Source organism: Amia ocellicauda, chromosome 15 (genome assembly GCF_036373705.1).
Source record: "Amia ocellicauda isolate fAmiCal2 chromosome 15, fAmiCal2.hap1, whole genome shotgun sequence".
Lineage (NCBI taxonomy): Eukaryota > Metazoa > Chordata > Actinopteri > Amiiformes > Amiidae > Amia > Amia ocellicauda.
In genome coordinates this window covers 1518481-1534678 of record NC_089864.1, presented here as the reverse complement: position 1 = coordinate 1534678, position 16198 = coordinate 1518481, and the positions used below count along the sequence as shown (strand labels likewise).

At 45.8% G+C, this 16198-nt stretch overlaps 2 protein-coding genes across 4 annotated transcripts in view; both read right to left on the bottom strand.

Moving 5' to 3' along the window:
* Positions 1 to 79: 79 nt before the first annotated feature.
* Positions 80 to 9100, bottom strand: LOC136711132 (complement factor B). Of its 2 annotated transcripts, XM_066687175.1 has the most exons (18): positions 8971 to 9099; positions 8540 to 8734; positions 7645 to 7830; positions 7360 to 7539; positions 7098 to 7196; positions 6743 to 6882; positions 6391 to 6526; positions 6060 to 6191; positions 5377 to 5472; positions 4617 to 4754; positions 4329 to 4441; positions 4067 to 4211; positions 3788 to 3926; positions 3439 to 3515; positions 2946 to 3046; positions 2397 to 2526; positions 786 to 835; positions 80 to 464 (listed from the first exon to the last, which is right to left on the bottom strand). In XM_066687175.1, exons 1-18 carry the CDS (start codon positions 9032 to 9034, stop codon positions 285 to 287), a joined length of 2301 nt encoding a protein of 766 aa, XP_066543272.1. In that variant the 5' UTR covers positions 9035 to 9099; the 3' UTR covers positions 80 to 284. The 2 variants fall into 2 exon arrangements, with proteins under 2 accessions (XP_066543272.1, XP_066543273.1); XM_066687176.1 differs by lacking the exons at positions 80 to 464; positions 786 to 835; positions 2397 to 2526; positions 2946 to 3046 and adding an exon at positions 3064 to 3188 and having other exon boundaries at positions 8971 to 9100.
* A 2609-nt stretch (positions 9101 to 11709) lies between these two features.
* LOC136711133 (complement factor B) overlaps positions 11710 to 16198 on the bottom strand; it is a 52754-nt gene continuing 48265 nt past the window's right edge. For both annotated transcript variants that reach the window (XM_066687178.1, XM_066687177.1), the window contains exons 14-18: positions 15154 to 15230; positions 14939 to 15039; positions 13793 to 13922; positions 13647 to 13696; positions 11710 to 12117 (exon numbers count right to left, since the gene is read on the bottom strand). In XM_066687178.1, the coding sequence (XP_066543275.1) occupies positions 11947 to 12117; positions 13647 to 13696; positions 13793 to 13922; positions 14939 to 15039; positions 15154 to 15230 (529 nt within the window). In that variant the 3' untranslated portion in view covers positions 11710 to 11946. The remainder of the gene's footprint in view (positions 12118 to 13646; positions 13697 to 13792; positions 13923 to 14938; positions 15040 to 15153; positions 15231 to 16198) is intronic.

Sequence of the window (16198 nt, the reverse complement as noted above, 5' to 3'; positions counted from 1 at the left end):
CCTTCTCTCCACTTGTCTCTGCAGATGTCAGGCTTGTTTGTCTCTCTGTAGGTGTTTGTGTATCACAGGGCTCAAGAAGGGTTTTTTGTTTTTTGTGGTTTTATTACACAGATCAAATTAACTCCTCAGTCTTTACATACAGGACTGGTGTGGTACAAGAGGGATTACTCTCGGTCCTGTGTCTCTCTTGGTTTGTTTCTTCCACCTCTGTGTGTCCATCTCTCCCAGAGCTTTAGAGCCTGCCTTCTGTCACATCTGTTTCTCCCCCTTCCCCCCCCATTCTCTCAGTCAATGAACTCCAGCTTGCCGGGCTGCTCCGCGCCCTGCTGCCCCAGGTGTTGTCTGAGGAAGGGCAGCACAGCAGCCAGGTCGATGTGATAGTCCCGGGCCGAGTCAGGCTGCTGGCCCTCGCGCACTCCGCTTGCCCCGCACAGGTTCGTGTTTCCCCAGCTAATCACCCCAACCTAGAGAAAGAGAAAGTGAGAGAGAGAGAGGGATGGATGGATGGATGGATGCAGGTGTGGGTTATTAATACTAACGGGACACTAACACCGACTGGAAAGTGTACACCATCACGAGTTAGACACTGCAGAGGTGGGGTCCATAGGGATGACTGATGGTGTAATTTACACTACATCAGTACCATGTGTCCATAAGAATCTTACTTGAAATTCATTCAAGATTAACATTTCCAAATTGGTGCAGTGGTAGAAGAACAATGTATGTATATTCATTGGGCGATGACTAATGAAAATAACAGGAAATAGTGACCTGTGACCTCTCACCTGGATCAAACGCCTCCTCCTCTCCATGAACACCGCTCCCCCAGAGTCACCTGGAGATGGAGGTAGATTAATGTAAACACTAACAGATTGGACACTACAGCCAGTAAACATTGACTGGACACTACAGCACATTAACACTGGCTGACTGACTGGACACTACAGTACATTAACACTGACTGACTGGACACTACAGCACATTAACACTGACTGACTGGACACTACAGTACATTAACACTGACTGACTGACTGGACACTACAGCACATTAACACTGACTGACTGGACACTACAGTACATTAACACTGACTGACTGACTGGACACTACAGCACATTAACACTGACTGACTGACTGGACACTACAGCACATTAACACTGACTGACTGACTGGACACTACAGCACATTAACACTGACTGACTGGACACTACAGCACATTAACACTGACTGACTGACTGGACACTACAGTACATTAACACTGACTGACTGACTGGACACTACAGTACATTAACACTGACTGGACACTACAGTACATTAACACTGACTGACTGGACACTACAGCACATTAACACTGACTGACTGGACACTACAGTACATTAACACTGACTGACTGACTGGACACTACAGCACATTAACACTGACTGACTGACTGGACACTACAGCACATTAACACTGACTGACTGACTGGACACTACAGCACATTAACACTGACTGACTGGACACTACAGTACATTAACACTGACTGACTGACTGGACACTACAGCACATTAACACTGACTGACTGACTGGACACTACAGCACATTAACACTGACTGACTGACTGGACACTACAGCACATTAACACTGACTGACTGGACATTACAGTACATTAACACTGACTGACTGACTGGACACTACAGCACATTAACACTAACTGACTGACTGGACACTACAGCACATTAACACTGACTGACTGGACACTACAGTCCATTAACACTGACTGACTGGACACTACAGCACATTAACACTGACTGACTGGACACTACAGTCCATTAACACTGACTGACTGGACACTACAGCACATTAACACTGACTGACTGACTGGACACTACAGCACATTAACACTGACTGACTGGACATTACAGTACATTAACACTGACTGACTGACTGGACACTACAGCACATTAACACTGACTGACTGGACACTACAGTACATTAACACTGACTGACTGACTGGACACTACAGCACATTAACACTGACTGACTGACTGGACACTACAGCACATTAACACTGACTGACTGGACACTACAGCACATTAACACTGACTGACTGGACACTACAGCACATTAACACTGACTGACTGACTGGACACTACAGCACATTAACACTGACTGACTGGACACTACAGCACATTAACACTGACTGACTGACTGGACACTACAGCACATTAACACTGACTGACTGGATGCCGTGTGTAATGTAAGTGAAGACAATACTTATTACAGCTGTTGTCCTGCACTGTGTGTGTTTTGAACCTTCCTACAACAATTACTGCTGCTGCTAATGAGAATAGTAACTGGTTGACTGCATGATGACACTTGGCCATGTGATGTGGTGATGTCATCGATGACTTCATACCCTTGCAGGTGATGTCATCTTTCTCAGGCTGAGTGCCCCCAGTACACAGGAACCGGTCCGTCACGATCTCCGTGGGTTCAGAGGTTGTGACCCCAGGGGCTTTGAGTGCATCCCTGATACAGATGGTCCTCTGCACAGACGGCAGGAAGGAAGTGAAGTCAAATCCTCCTGACCAACCCCAGACAATAAAGTCCAAGACACTGGCAGTTTCAGCTCCTGGACACTATTATTAAGGCCTAGACCAAATCAAGACTGACCTATCTACAAAGAGGACATTAGAAACCTGCCACATTTGTCTTTAAAAGTAGTCAAAAGTGACTGTGGACAATAAAGTAAACTGCAGTGGAGTAAGGATTTGTATTTTGTGACTCGTTCACTGAAGTATAAAGTGACTTAACCTTCCCTGTGCATAGTAAGGGACGCACACTACTCTGCCTTGCCTCAACTGTGTAACTGTTATTACGACTCTCAGTGCAACTTTAACTATAACTGCCGCTCATATTGTAACTGAAACTCTAAATGTAACTGTAGCTGCAAACTGCTACAAACCTGCCCCCTCAGCTTGATGCGAACATTCTTCTTCTCCACCTCGTTCTTCACCTCGGACATGAAGGAGGCCAGCTCCAAGGTCTGCATGTACAGCGCCTCCTCTGTACGGGAGGAACAATGATACCCACCAACACACTCAGTATCTTGACCTTTTTCCCAGTCAGTCCGTTAGCCAGTCTGGCGTGTTTGTGTGTGTGAGGGTGTCAGTGTGTGGCTCTGCATTCGTGGATATGCCTCTCTTCCCTGCAATAAAGTCCCAAGCAAGAAACACGCATAGATAACACATACATACATAGACAAACAAATGGCACTTGTGTTATGTGTGAGTGTGTGTCTATACCTGTCTATAATACACATTGAAGTCCCAGGGAAGGAACATAAACATACATACATAGAAATACAGAGAGATAGAGGTAGAAATATGGGAGACAGTGAAAGATGCAGACGGATGCACATAGAAACTAATAAAGTGATACAATTTTTTTTATCTTACTGTGTTGCTGACAGGTCACCTCACCGAACAGCCCCAAAGCTCGGCTGGTGCTCTTAGTACAGGGGATGCAAATAGGTCTGTGAGGGAGAGAGATCAACACAAAAACTAATACAGACCCCAGAGACACTCCTGACACGGAGACACAGAGACACACAGACCCTAATACAGACCCCACAGACACTCCTGACACACAGACCCTAATACAGACCCCACAGACACTCCTGACACACAGACCCTAATACAGACCCCACAGACACTCCTGACACACAGACCCTAATACAGACCCCACAGACACTCCTGACACAGAGAGATCAGCAGAGTGTAATAACTCAGGCACTTTGCGACGCACCGGGCTTGTCGTGAGATCTTGACGTCCTCCTGCAGCTCAATAAGTGCAATGTCATAATCATAGAACTCTGGGATCCCCTGGTCTGCCTTCAGTCCTGGGTTGAACTGGGGATGGGTTATGATCCCAATTATTTGTTTCTCTATGGTGATAGAAGTGAGAGAGTAATCAAAGGCACAATGAGACCCTCAGACTCCAGAGACACTCCTGACACACAGGGATTAACACAAACCCTGCAGACACTTATAGAAGGGACAGATCCCAGCAGTGCCAGCACCTCACCTGAAGCCCCTGATTCCACCTCATTGTCATCGATGATGACTTTCACATCTCCAGCTTTGTCACCTGTGCGGAAGCAGTGAGCAGCTGTGAGGACGAAGCGCGGACTGACCAGCGAACCCTTACAGGACTCAATTCCTGAGGGACGCTGAGATGGAGAGTTAGGGGGGTGGGAGAAAGAGAGGCAGGAGTTAGTACAGAACACACACTGCAAATGACTGACTGGCTGACTGGACTCTGTATCAGTGTCCCTCTGTGTACCTACAGTGATCTTAATCGTAACCAGCCAGGGGTACATCTGTCTTTTGCTTTTCTTGGTGTCCAATGGATTATCATAGCTCCTGTAGAGCCCACACAGGCCAACACTGTCACTCTCATCTACACAGACAGACAGAGAGAAAGAGAGAGGTAGAGGAACACATCAAAGCATTGAATAATATGACACATTCCTGACACAGAGAGATTAATAGAGATTAACATAGACTACACAGACACTCCTGAATTACAAAGATTCATGCAGAGTCTATCGAGACACAACACACTAAATCTTCACCTATGATGTCATCAAACGTCTGCTCCAGAGTCTTTATGTCAGCCATCTTGAAGAAATGCTTCTCAGCGTGTTTGTGCGTCACCATTTTGTTTATCTCGTTTTCTTCTATTTCGTCTCCCACACCAAACACATAAATATCTGCACAGCGAGGGAGAAGGAGAGAGATAGATGGAGAGAGGGAGAGAGGAAGACAGAGAGAGGGAGAGAGGGAGACAGAGAGAGGGAGAGAGGGACTCCATCAACACTGTCACCTGAGAAACAAAACCTGAATATTTCAAGAAACAGAGACCAGTCCTGAGCCAGTCCAGACTGAGCTCCACAGCTTGGGACAGAGACACACTGGCACATACAGACAGGAAAGCCCAGTTTGCACACTGGAACTCTATGTCAGTGTTTAGTCGTGCAAATAAAGCTTTTTTGAATTGGGGAGGGAGAGAGAGAATGCGTAGTGATCCTATGAAACAGACACTGATATACATCTGATGCACAGACACATAAAGGACCATGTATTACTGGATCCACTGCACTGTAAATACACTTGCTACAGACACTCTTTCTGGAGTCTTCTGTATTTGTACACGGTATACAAGCACTTACTGTGGCCAATGTACCACAGTGTATTGCACTGTACTGTACTGTATATATATATATATATATATATAGTGTATATACTCCTGGAGTACAGACACTTAGTCACTGTACTGCATTGTATAGAAAGACTGGAGTAAAGCCTGTATTGTGAGTGTGTTTTCATTCTCACCCAGGTACTCTTCCCAGCTGTCTCCCATATGTCCTCGTATCAACTGTTTGATTTGCTTGACCTCCAACTCTGCACTGCCCCCCATGTTGGCCCTGCCTGCAGAGGGACCCACAGAGATGAAACCATTATTATTGACTAATTCTGACACTCATTCATTTAGTAATTCGTGGTGCAGATGACTTTATCCAAGGTCGATGATCGAGGTTTGCAAGATCTGTTGTACAATCAGTTAATTTTACTATAGTTTACATAGTTTACACTAGAACACAATAGCGTTTGAGTGGGAACAAGGAATGAAGCAAGAATAAAAAAAACAAGAGCAAAAATGACAAGAGTGTCCTTCAACAAGTCACTGTGGGGACGTGTGTGCTGCGTCAGGAGGGAGGAAGTACGGCTCAGAGACATGCTGAGGATATTGGTGGCGGCAATGGGATCAGTGGCTGTCCTGATAGACAGCACACACGTATCCCCTTACAGACACACACATACACACTCACACACAAACACAGACTATTGCATTATCACTGTACAGATGTGAGCAGACACAAATACACACAAGCAGAGACATACACATAGACATACATACATAGAGTAATTTCAGTAGCATCTGTAATAGCAGCAGCAGTAATAGAAGCAGCGGCCACAGTAGCAGCAGTATTTGGACACTAGCTGGCATGCGTTACCATCAGTGAAGAGAATGATGACGTGCCGGGTTTCCCTGAATTTCTCGGGTTTGGACGCACTCAGGAAATTCATCTTCCCATGGATGTTGTGGAAGGCACCAGCGATGTTAGTGCCGGTCTGGTCTCCATGATCTCGAGAAGAAATAGACAACCAACTCACTGACCGAGAGCAGGACTGTCCTACACACTCACTGACCGATAAAAGTGATTACATTATTTTTAGTTATTACATTATCGGTAGTTGCTAGACCCCATAATAATCTCACTGTACCCCCTTTATGAAATGCCTGTCTCCTCCTCCTCTCTCTCTCTCCTTTCCTCCATACCTCACCTTCATAATTGAAGTTGGCGATCTTGTCCATCACAATGGCCGGGTCATCGTCCTCGTCATTGATGTTGACAATCTCCTTGATGGTGGTGGCGAAGGTCAGGACGTCGTACCGGGGGGACACTTCAAAATTACCAATCTGACAGAGAGAGAATGACCCAAGTATAGACCCTAGAGATGCTCCTCACACAGGGAATGAATAACCGAACCACAGTTATGTGTGTTTGTCTCAGTATGTGTGTCAGTGTGTGTGTTTCTGTCGGTGTTTGTGTGTGTGTGTGTGTGTGTGTGTGTGTGTGTGTATGTCAGTATGTCACTGTATGTGTGTCAGTCTGTGTGTGTTTGTGTGTCGCACCTTCTCTATGAGTTTCTCAATGCAGTTCTTGGACTTCTTGAAGTCTTCTATCCCGACGCTACTGGAGCAATCCAGGGCTACATATATGTTCAGCTTCCCTCCCCTCTGAAGTTTGATCTTCCGTCCAAACCGCTTGCCATCTGCGGTACCAGTGAGTGACAACGGTGGAGGAATCATCAAGGTTTCCTCCTGTTCCTGTATTCTCTCTATGCCCCCCCTCTACACACACACTCACACACACACGCACACTTGTACTAACATGGTCCAGGAGTAGACACTGGACACACACAAACATAGACAGACACACAGACACTGACGGACGCACACACACACAAACACACAGACAGGGCCTCACCTGCCTCAGGGGCCTCAGAGCCCGACACCTCCAGCAGGTTCCCCAGGGAGGAGGAGAACGCCTGGGCCACGTCCTCGGGGCTGTCATAGGTGTGCTTGTCTGCAGGGGGGAGAAGAGAGGGAGGGAGAGATGGAGGGAAAGAATAAATATACCGTAGTACACACAGAATGAGAGAGCGAGAAAGACACAGAGAGTGAGAATAACACAGGTTGAATATATTGTAGCTCAGTGTTCATGACCCAGTGTCCCAGCTGTCACTCACAGTAGCAGGCCGGCTCGGCCCCAGACCATTCTCTGTTCTCCAGACACACTCTCTCCGAGGACCCCACCAGGATGAGCCCCCGGTCACAGCGGTAGGACACCTTGTCGTCGATCCCAAAGCGATTCCCTGTCCGTCTCGTACCCGGAGGCACACCAGGGTCGGGGCAGTCATCTGCTGAGACTGGAAGACAGAGAGTAATGTTCAGAAGTATTGAAAGACTGGACACTAGAGCACATTCACACTGCCCAGACACAGAGAGACAGAGAGCTGTGAGCTGTCACTCACCAAGGCTGTCGCAGATGGGCGTGTCTCCGCTCCACTTGCCGTTTGATTGACAGGTGCGGGAGGCGGAGCCCCGCAGCTTGTAGCTCTCATAACATTGGTAGCGAGTCTCATTGTGAATGAAGTACTGGGGCTGAGAGGGAGTCACGGAGCCCTGCTGGAGCACACTGGGGTCTGGGCACGTGACCACTGAGAGAGGGAAAGAAAGAGAGAAGGAGAGAGAGAGTGATACAATGAGCTAAAGTTTATTCCACTTCATTATAGTGTGTCACATGGGTCTGGTGCTTATTACACATGTTTATTGCATTATTAATACAGATTTTGTATTACAGTTGGGCACATTGTGGCATTAATGCACAAAGTGCCACGAGTGTGTAGGACAGAGGCATTGGAGAGACAGAACAGCGACTTCTCTTGCTTTCACAGGGATAGAAAATGTTTAACTATGTATTTTAAAGTATGACAGAGCAATTCTGCCTACAGCACAACATGTGTGGTAGTGCAGTGAGATAAATTGTTTCTGCAGCATTACTGTGTTATAGAGTAGATACAATATTAAAGTGTGTATAATAACATGTGTGTAGTACAGTGTAATAAGGGCTGTATTGACTGTATTGCAGTATAACAGTGTACTGCAGTTTGCATTGCAATATTTGTCTGTAGTTTAGTGTGCACAGGACCCACAATGTTGCAGTGTAAGTGACACATATAAAGTGTGATATAGTGTTCTAACAGCCTACAGAACAGTATTACAGTGTGTAGGACAGCACTGCAGTTTCTTATCGCAGCACACAGGGCAGTGACGCAGCGGGACAGCACTGCAGTGCTTTTCAAACACAGTTCCAATCCAGAATTGAAATGCATTGCAGGGACAGGACAGTGACACTGAGGTACTCACCTTTGCACTGCGCTGTAAAGTACTTGCTGGGCCTTGGGCTCCACTGCGCGTTTCTCCCACAGCGGCGAGTCAGGGTGGGGTGGGGGTAGAGGCCGGGGGAGCAGTGGTATGTCAGCACACTCATCACATTGTAGCCATCAGAGAGGTTGAAGGAGCCCCCCGAGATAGAGAGGCTATCAGGACTGCACTGGAGGTCTGAGGGAGAGTGACAGAGAGAAATAAACAGAGAGGGAGAAAGAAAGAGAGAGGGAAAGGACACGGAGGGAAAGGAATTACAGTGAGAGAAGGGTGACAGACAGAAACAACACTAGAGAGAGAGAGGAGTCAGGAAAAGAGATAGGAGAGTGAGACAGAAGAGATAGAGGGAGAGAGAGAGGGAGAGAGGGGACAGCCAGAGACGAAAGGAGAAACAGCAGGAGAGCCTGGCTTACCAGCAGCGAGGAGAGAAGAGATGGCACTGAAAATACCCAGAGTCCACAGCATGGCAAATGTCATCAACGACTGAGCAGAGAGGAGAGCTGCTTAAACTGAGAGAGAGAGAGAGAGAGAAAGAAAGAGAGCGCAGAAGATAGTTCTGTTATCACTCTGGCTTACACTGCTTGTTTACACACCTTATTTGCACTGCTTGTTTGCGCACACAGCATCAATTCCCATCACCCACAGGCGGGAGACAGGAATGTTGGAGCTGCCGTTTACAGACCAAAACAAAGGTCAAATCTTGGGATTTGTGCTGGGAAAACACCAGACAACTGCTTTGTATACCTAGCACACACACAGACTCACCCACAAACACACACACACTGAGATGCTCACACACAGACACTCACAGACACACACACTCATGTAGACTATAGCACTGGACTACAGTTACATATTCATTGACAGACGCACACCCTACAGTACTGGACTACCAGAGACAAGTCACAGGAACCAGCCCCTGTACAGAGACCAGTTCATGATGTGCCTCCAAGCAAAGGGTGAATTGATTATTTAAACTGATAGAAGATGTCCAAACTATGCAGTGTCCCTCAGCCCACAATTTACTGTTTTTATTTCCACTTAGTTTTTTATTATTCACTGCACTTTTCATTAGGAGTTCATCCTCTCCCCGCCCCCATGTGGTGCTAAACTGGTTTCAATCAATTAGATAACGGAGCTAAACTGAGAATGACTCAAAGCCCCTGTATCACCTGAGTTTGTGGCTCTACCCGAACGGTGCAGGTGAGGGGGGGTCTCATATCAGCAAGCAGGAGTGCGGAGGTATGATGTAAAAAGGCAAAAAAGCAGCAAGAAGCAGAAATGAGAGAAAGGAAGAACCAAGCCCCAAAAATGTGCTCTTGGCCATTGGTTTGTTAACTTTACTTTAATCCCATTGCATTTAAACTTTTACAGTATTTCTCAATTGTTTACACACATTTCTTGGAAACTGACAATGCAAAACACTACCAACAGAATTCACGTGAACACACAAACGCAACATATCAAGAAAATATTTTGTTCAAAACATTTATTTTCAGACACAGCTATACAGTGTACAGTATCTGTGAGCAAAAATTAAATGTGTCCAGAGAGAAAGACCCAAACCGCACCCTCCACCCCCCAAAAAACATAACTGCATGATCAAACCGAATACACACAGGCAGCATCTCCCGTCTCAGTCCTGTCTGCCCACAAGTGTTCATCCACAGCACAGGCCCTGTGTTGCCTGCTGTGTGACACTGTACTGTAAGTGTGCTGTAGATTTTCTATTGCCCTTTGTTTTCCACCCCCTCTCTGGCCCGTGTGGGACCATGTGACTCACAGGACAGTGTGAGTGAACCCTGAGACAGTGTGACTGAACACTAGGACAGTGTGACCACCAGGACAGTGTGAGTGAACACCAGGACAGTGTGACTGAACACCAGGACAGTGTGAGTGAACACCAGGACAATATGACTGAACTCCAGGACAATATGACTGAACACCAGGACAGTGTGACTGAACACCAGGACAGTGTGACTGAACACCAGGACAGTGTGAGTGAACACCAGGACAATATGACTGAACTCCAGGACAATATGACTGAACACCAGGACAGTGTGACTGAACACCAGGACAGTGTGACTGAACACCAGGACAGTGTGAGTGAACACCAGGACAATATGACTGAACTCCAGGACAATATGACTGAACACCAGGACAGTGTGACTGAACACCAGGACAGTGTGAGTGAACACCAGGACAATATGACTGAACTCCAGGACAGTGTGACTGAACACTAGGACAGTGTGACCACCAGGACAGTGTGAGTGAACTCCAGGACATTATGACTGAACTCCAGGACAATATGATTGAACACCAGTGCCCTGTTCCTAGTAACTGGTTCAACTAATTTAGGCTAATCAGACAGATTCAGTTAAATCGATAATTTAATTCAGGCTATCTCTGTTCCTCGAAGCTGAATTTTGCATTTGTATGTGTATGTCTTGGCGTGTGTGTGTTTCTGTGTGTGTATGCTTGTGTTTGTGTGTGTGTGTGTGTGTGTGTGATTGTGTCTGTTTAGATGTATGTGTGTGTTTGTGTATGTATGTGTTAGCATGTGTGCTTGTCTCTGTGTGTGCTTATCAATGTATGATGATGATGATGATGATTATTATGATAATTTTGATGATGATGATGATTAGTAATACACTCATCATATCTAAGGGCCAGACCAAATCAAAACTTTGACCTTGACATAAATCATAAATAACAAACTTGTGCCCTATGGCATTTTGCTGTATCAGTTGTACAGGTCCGTCCTTTGGGATTTGTTCTCATCCTGAGTCCGATCGTACAGCTGCTTCCGTGCAGCAGGGGTAAATGGACTATCTGATCACTGAATCAAGAGGTGATCTAAATTTGTGTCCTAACACTCACGTCAGTAATAATGAGGACCCTGAGGCAAAATGCAAACTAAGAGCCCCTTCAGCCCTAAAGAACTAGAATTGCCGAGACGAGAGACTGCACTGCACTACAGACTACACAGGCTCTTGGCCTAGAGGGGCCCCAGTGTCTTCTGGGTAATGTTCCAGCACAGCTCTTATTTCCTTAATTGATCTAATTAAACAATTAACTGGCTGAATTGAACACTTCTTCCCAGACTCCGAAACGGTCAACAGGCACAATATCTCCAGAAATTGAACACGGTGATCAGTTATCAGGTTTAATAGTTAAGTGTGCAAGTCTTGAATTAAGGTAGAAAACAATTATACAAAAGAGTAACTGAGAGCTCCTGTTGAAACACAACCCTCACCCCCCCCACTCTAAATTGTGAGGCTTCCTCTGCACAAGAGCACTGTGCCAGTATGCATCTTGGGAATGGGAATATTTCTCTCTCTCTCTCTCTCTCTCTCTCTCTCTCTCTCTCTCTTCTCGCCACCCCTCGCTTAGTCAATGAACTCCAGCTGTCTGGGCAGGCTGTCAGTCTCCTCCCCCAGGTATTTCTTGAGGAAGGGCTGCACTGTGAACAGGTTGATGTGATAGTCCCTGGAGTCGCTCTTTGTTTTTCTTCCACCAGATTTACACAATTCCTTGTTTCCCCAGCTGATCACCCCAACCTAGAGAGAGAGGGAAAGAGAGGGGGGGGGTTAATGCAGAGAAAACACAAGCACGTCCTGGACTGGACACGTCAGTTTGGTGATTACGCAGACAGAGATGGAGAGCGAGAGCCGTACGAGTTACAGTTTTTCTCGATTTAGGACACTTTTAATGAAACTGGGCCGCTGTGAATGTGCAATAGGGAGCACACATCACCATGTGTGCCGCTCTCTCCAGCGGGGGGGTTCTTTACCACATCCCTACAACTGGCCCCTACAATACAGAACGTCTCCTCACAGTTCTTGATGCACCAGAGAGTGGGTCCACCAGACGAGAGAGGGCTGGTGAGACCTGACATGTCCTGCTTCTTCATCATATGGGACAATGTTGCTTTCCACCTCTCCCATCTGGGTACTGAATGGTTTGCAGCCCACCCAGGAATGGTGATGCAACGTCTCCAACCATACTCTCCTTTTCTCAATCCAGTCGAGGAATTCTTCTCTGCTTGGAGGTGGAAAGTTAATGATTTCTGTCCACATGACCAGATGTCTCTCCTAGATGCAATGAATGCCAGTTGTCTGAAAATCACTGCAGAGGACGGTCAAGCGTGGCTGTGCCATGCAACGAGATTCTTTCCTCGCTGCATTGTGAGGGAAAACATCCAGTGTGATTTTGATGAACACACATGACCTGATTGACAACAATGAATGTTATGACTGTGGTGTATAGTGTATTTGTGTTGCCTGTTTTTACATTGCTTTGTTTTGATTGATTTGTCAGCTTGGAGTATTTCATTTGTATTCTCTGTATCTACAGCATCATTGCATTTGTAAAGGACAAAATGAAAAAAAGTCAAATATAGCCTGTTGGTTCTGGATATTCCTGCTCTTGAGTGACATTCATTCTGCATTGATCATCTTTGGTAAAATCATTTTAGGAAAAAAAGAATACAGCCCATGCTGTGATAATATGTGTACTTTTATGGTACATACTGTAATTATAATATAAACAAATGGCACAGACATGTCAAAGTGGGTTAATCATGTTAGAGGATATTGAAAGTTGTAGTTAGTATTTATTGGGCTATTATGTAATGAATGATTGAAATATCTTTTAATTAGATCACAAGTTGTATGTTTTAATGGAGCAGGCTGATTTTGTGTCATGTATTTAATGTTTTGAGAGTCTTTGTGTCATTTTGGCCAACATGTATCAGATAAGGGCTGTGTGCTAATTGTTTTGAAAAGGTGAATTCTGTTTGGACAAAAGTGCTCAAGCAATTGAGAAATACTGTGATGTAGGACAGTCACATCCATACATCCGCACATCCGCACTATATATCTTTATACTGTAAGAGAAAGAGAGAGAGAGAGAGAGAGAGAGAGAGAGAGAGAGGAAGGGAAAGCAAAAGAGAGAGAGGAAGGGAGAGAAAAATAAAGTGGAAGGGAGAGAGAAAGAGAGAGAATTTTGATTTGAATTGATGACAGACACAGAGAGACAGACAGACAGACAGATATTGATGATATCAGTAACATATTTTTTAACTCACCTGTATCAGCCGCTGCTTCCTCTCCAGAAACAGAGCTCCTCCCGAGTCACCTGCACAGAAACACGGTTTAAACATGAGGAACAGGCAGTGTGTCAGTCAGTCACTCAGTGATGTCATCAACAAGGGCCCCCACGATAACCTCATACCTTTGCAAGTCATGTCATCCACAGTGGGCTCCGTGCCCCCACTGCACAGGAAACGTTCTGTCACCAGTTTTGTGGCATCGGTGGCTGTGACGTTTGGGGAGAGGAGGGCGTCTTTGATGCATCTGTCTCTCTGCACAATACAAAACCACATCCAGCAGCAGGTCAGTACTCCACCTGTCCTGGAGCCCTGGCATCTATCTCCAGTTAATGTACAAAACATGTGAAGGTCACAGGTCACTGTGTATTTAAAAGATATTTTTTCTGCTTTGACATAATTCCACAGAGTTCCATAGAACTTTTTTTTAAAGTTTTTGTTAGGATTTTAAACTCATAAAACTTGCCAGTGTTGTAGAACCTGTGATACATTCACTTCCAGGGAATACTGCCCATGCTGGCCACATAGTGAAGTAGACATATTGTATTTAGCAGCGAGGTTTTAAAATACTACAAAACCTTTTCTTCTCCAGCACCACTTGACACATGCACGTGCAACTTCATGGACATTAATGCCTCATGACCCACTATTATGGTTGTTCAACAGAAGTTGACCGGTCACATGATTTGGAGGCCATGTTGCATCATATGATGAAACTTCCAGTGCCTTCCTTTCCAAACCTTTATCCCCACTGTGCCAAATTGGCTTGCATGACAGCAGTACAGAGTGCTAACCACATTGTTCAAGATGAGCTGCTACACTTACAAACATGGCTGCCATGTGCCACTGTTGCTGTTGTACCCTTGCTCCAGTAAAATACCCAGCCCTAGATAAGGGTGTCTGCTAAGTGATGATAATGTAATGGAATCAATCAAAAAGGCAGGGTATATTATCAAAAGTGTAGAATTGAGAACAAGGGCAGTAATGTTCACACTGTACAATGCTCATCTGGAATACTAATAAGGCAGTTCAGAAGAGAGCAACCAGACTTAGTCCATTGCATACTAAAATCTGAAACCTGCCAATGTAGCTTGACAGCTGCATGCAACGTATAGTTATTATTATTATAATTACCAGCAGGTTCATTTTGTAACATGTATAACATCTTCCTCACATTATTGAGGCCATTAAGGTCCCTGGAGTGGAGGAAAGCCTGAGACACCAAGACTGGGGTCTACCCACCTCCCAGCAGCTTTCAGCCAATCACATACCTGGCCTAGCAGCTTGATTTTGGCTTGCTTCCTGGTGACATCGGTGCCCTCCACTGTCATAAAGCTGCTCACCTCATACTCCTTGTTCAACAGCTCCTTCCCTGGAAACAGGATGCAACAACACCACCATAATAAAAAATCAGTCAGTCTCAGTGGGTCAGATTACTGCAGCTTGGGTCAGTCGTTATGGATAGAATAGGTACAGACACACTCACCGTGCTTTCCACAATTCACATTCCCAGACAACCCTAGAGCTCGACTAGTATCTTTAGTACAGGGGATACAGATCGGCCTGGGGAGGGAGAGAAATTAAAATAGACCATAACAGAGACGTTATATTCATGTCTAAAACAGACAGATCAATATTGACCCTAATGTTCAATATTAACAGTTATACCTTACATGGACAGATCAATATGTACCATAATATACACCCTACGGTAAATCCTAACAAGGAGAGGAAAAACAATTACCACAATTCACACTCCTAATTCACCTAAAACAGCCCCTGGAGTCAATTTTAACACTGATTGACGAATACAGACTCATATATAACCTAGAAACACTCCTGACACAGAGACACACAGACCCTAATACACACCCCACAGACACTCCTGACACACAGACCCTAATACAGACCCCACAGACACTCCTGACACACAGACCCTAATACAGACCCCACAGACACTCCTGACACACAGACCCTAATACAAACCCCACAGACACTCCTGACACACAGACCCTAATACAAACCCCACAGACACTCCTGACACAGAGACCCTATTACAGACCCCACAGACACTCCTGACACACAGACCCTAATACAGACCCCACAGACACTCCTGACACAGAGACACACAGACCCTAATACAGACCCCACAGACACTCCTGACACAGAGACACACAGACCCTAATACAGACCCCACAGACACTCCTGACACAGAGACACACAGACCCTAATACAGACCCCACAGACACTCCTGACACAGAGACACACAGACCCTAATACAGACCCCACAGACACTCCTGACACACAGACCCTAATACAGACCCCACAGACACTCCTGACACAGAGACACACAGACCCTAATACAGACCCCACAGACACTCCTGACACACAGACCCTAATACAGACCCCACAGACACTCCTGACACACAGACACACAGACCCTAATACAGACCCCACAGACACTCCTGACACACAGACCCTAATACAGACCCCACAGACACTCCTGACACACAGACCCTAATACAGACCCC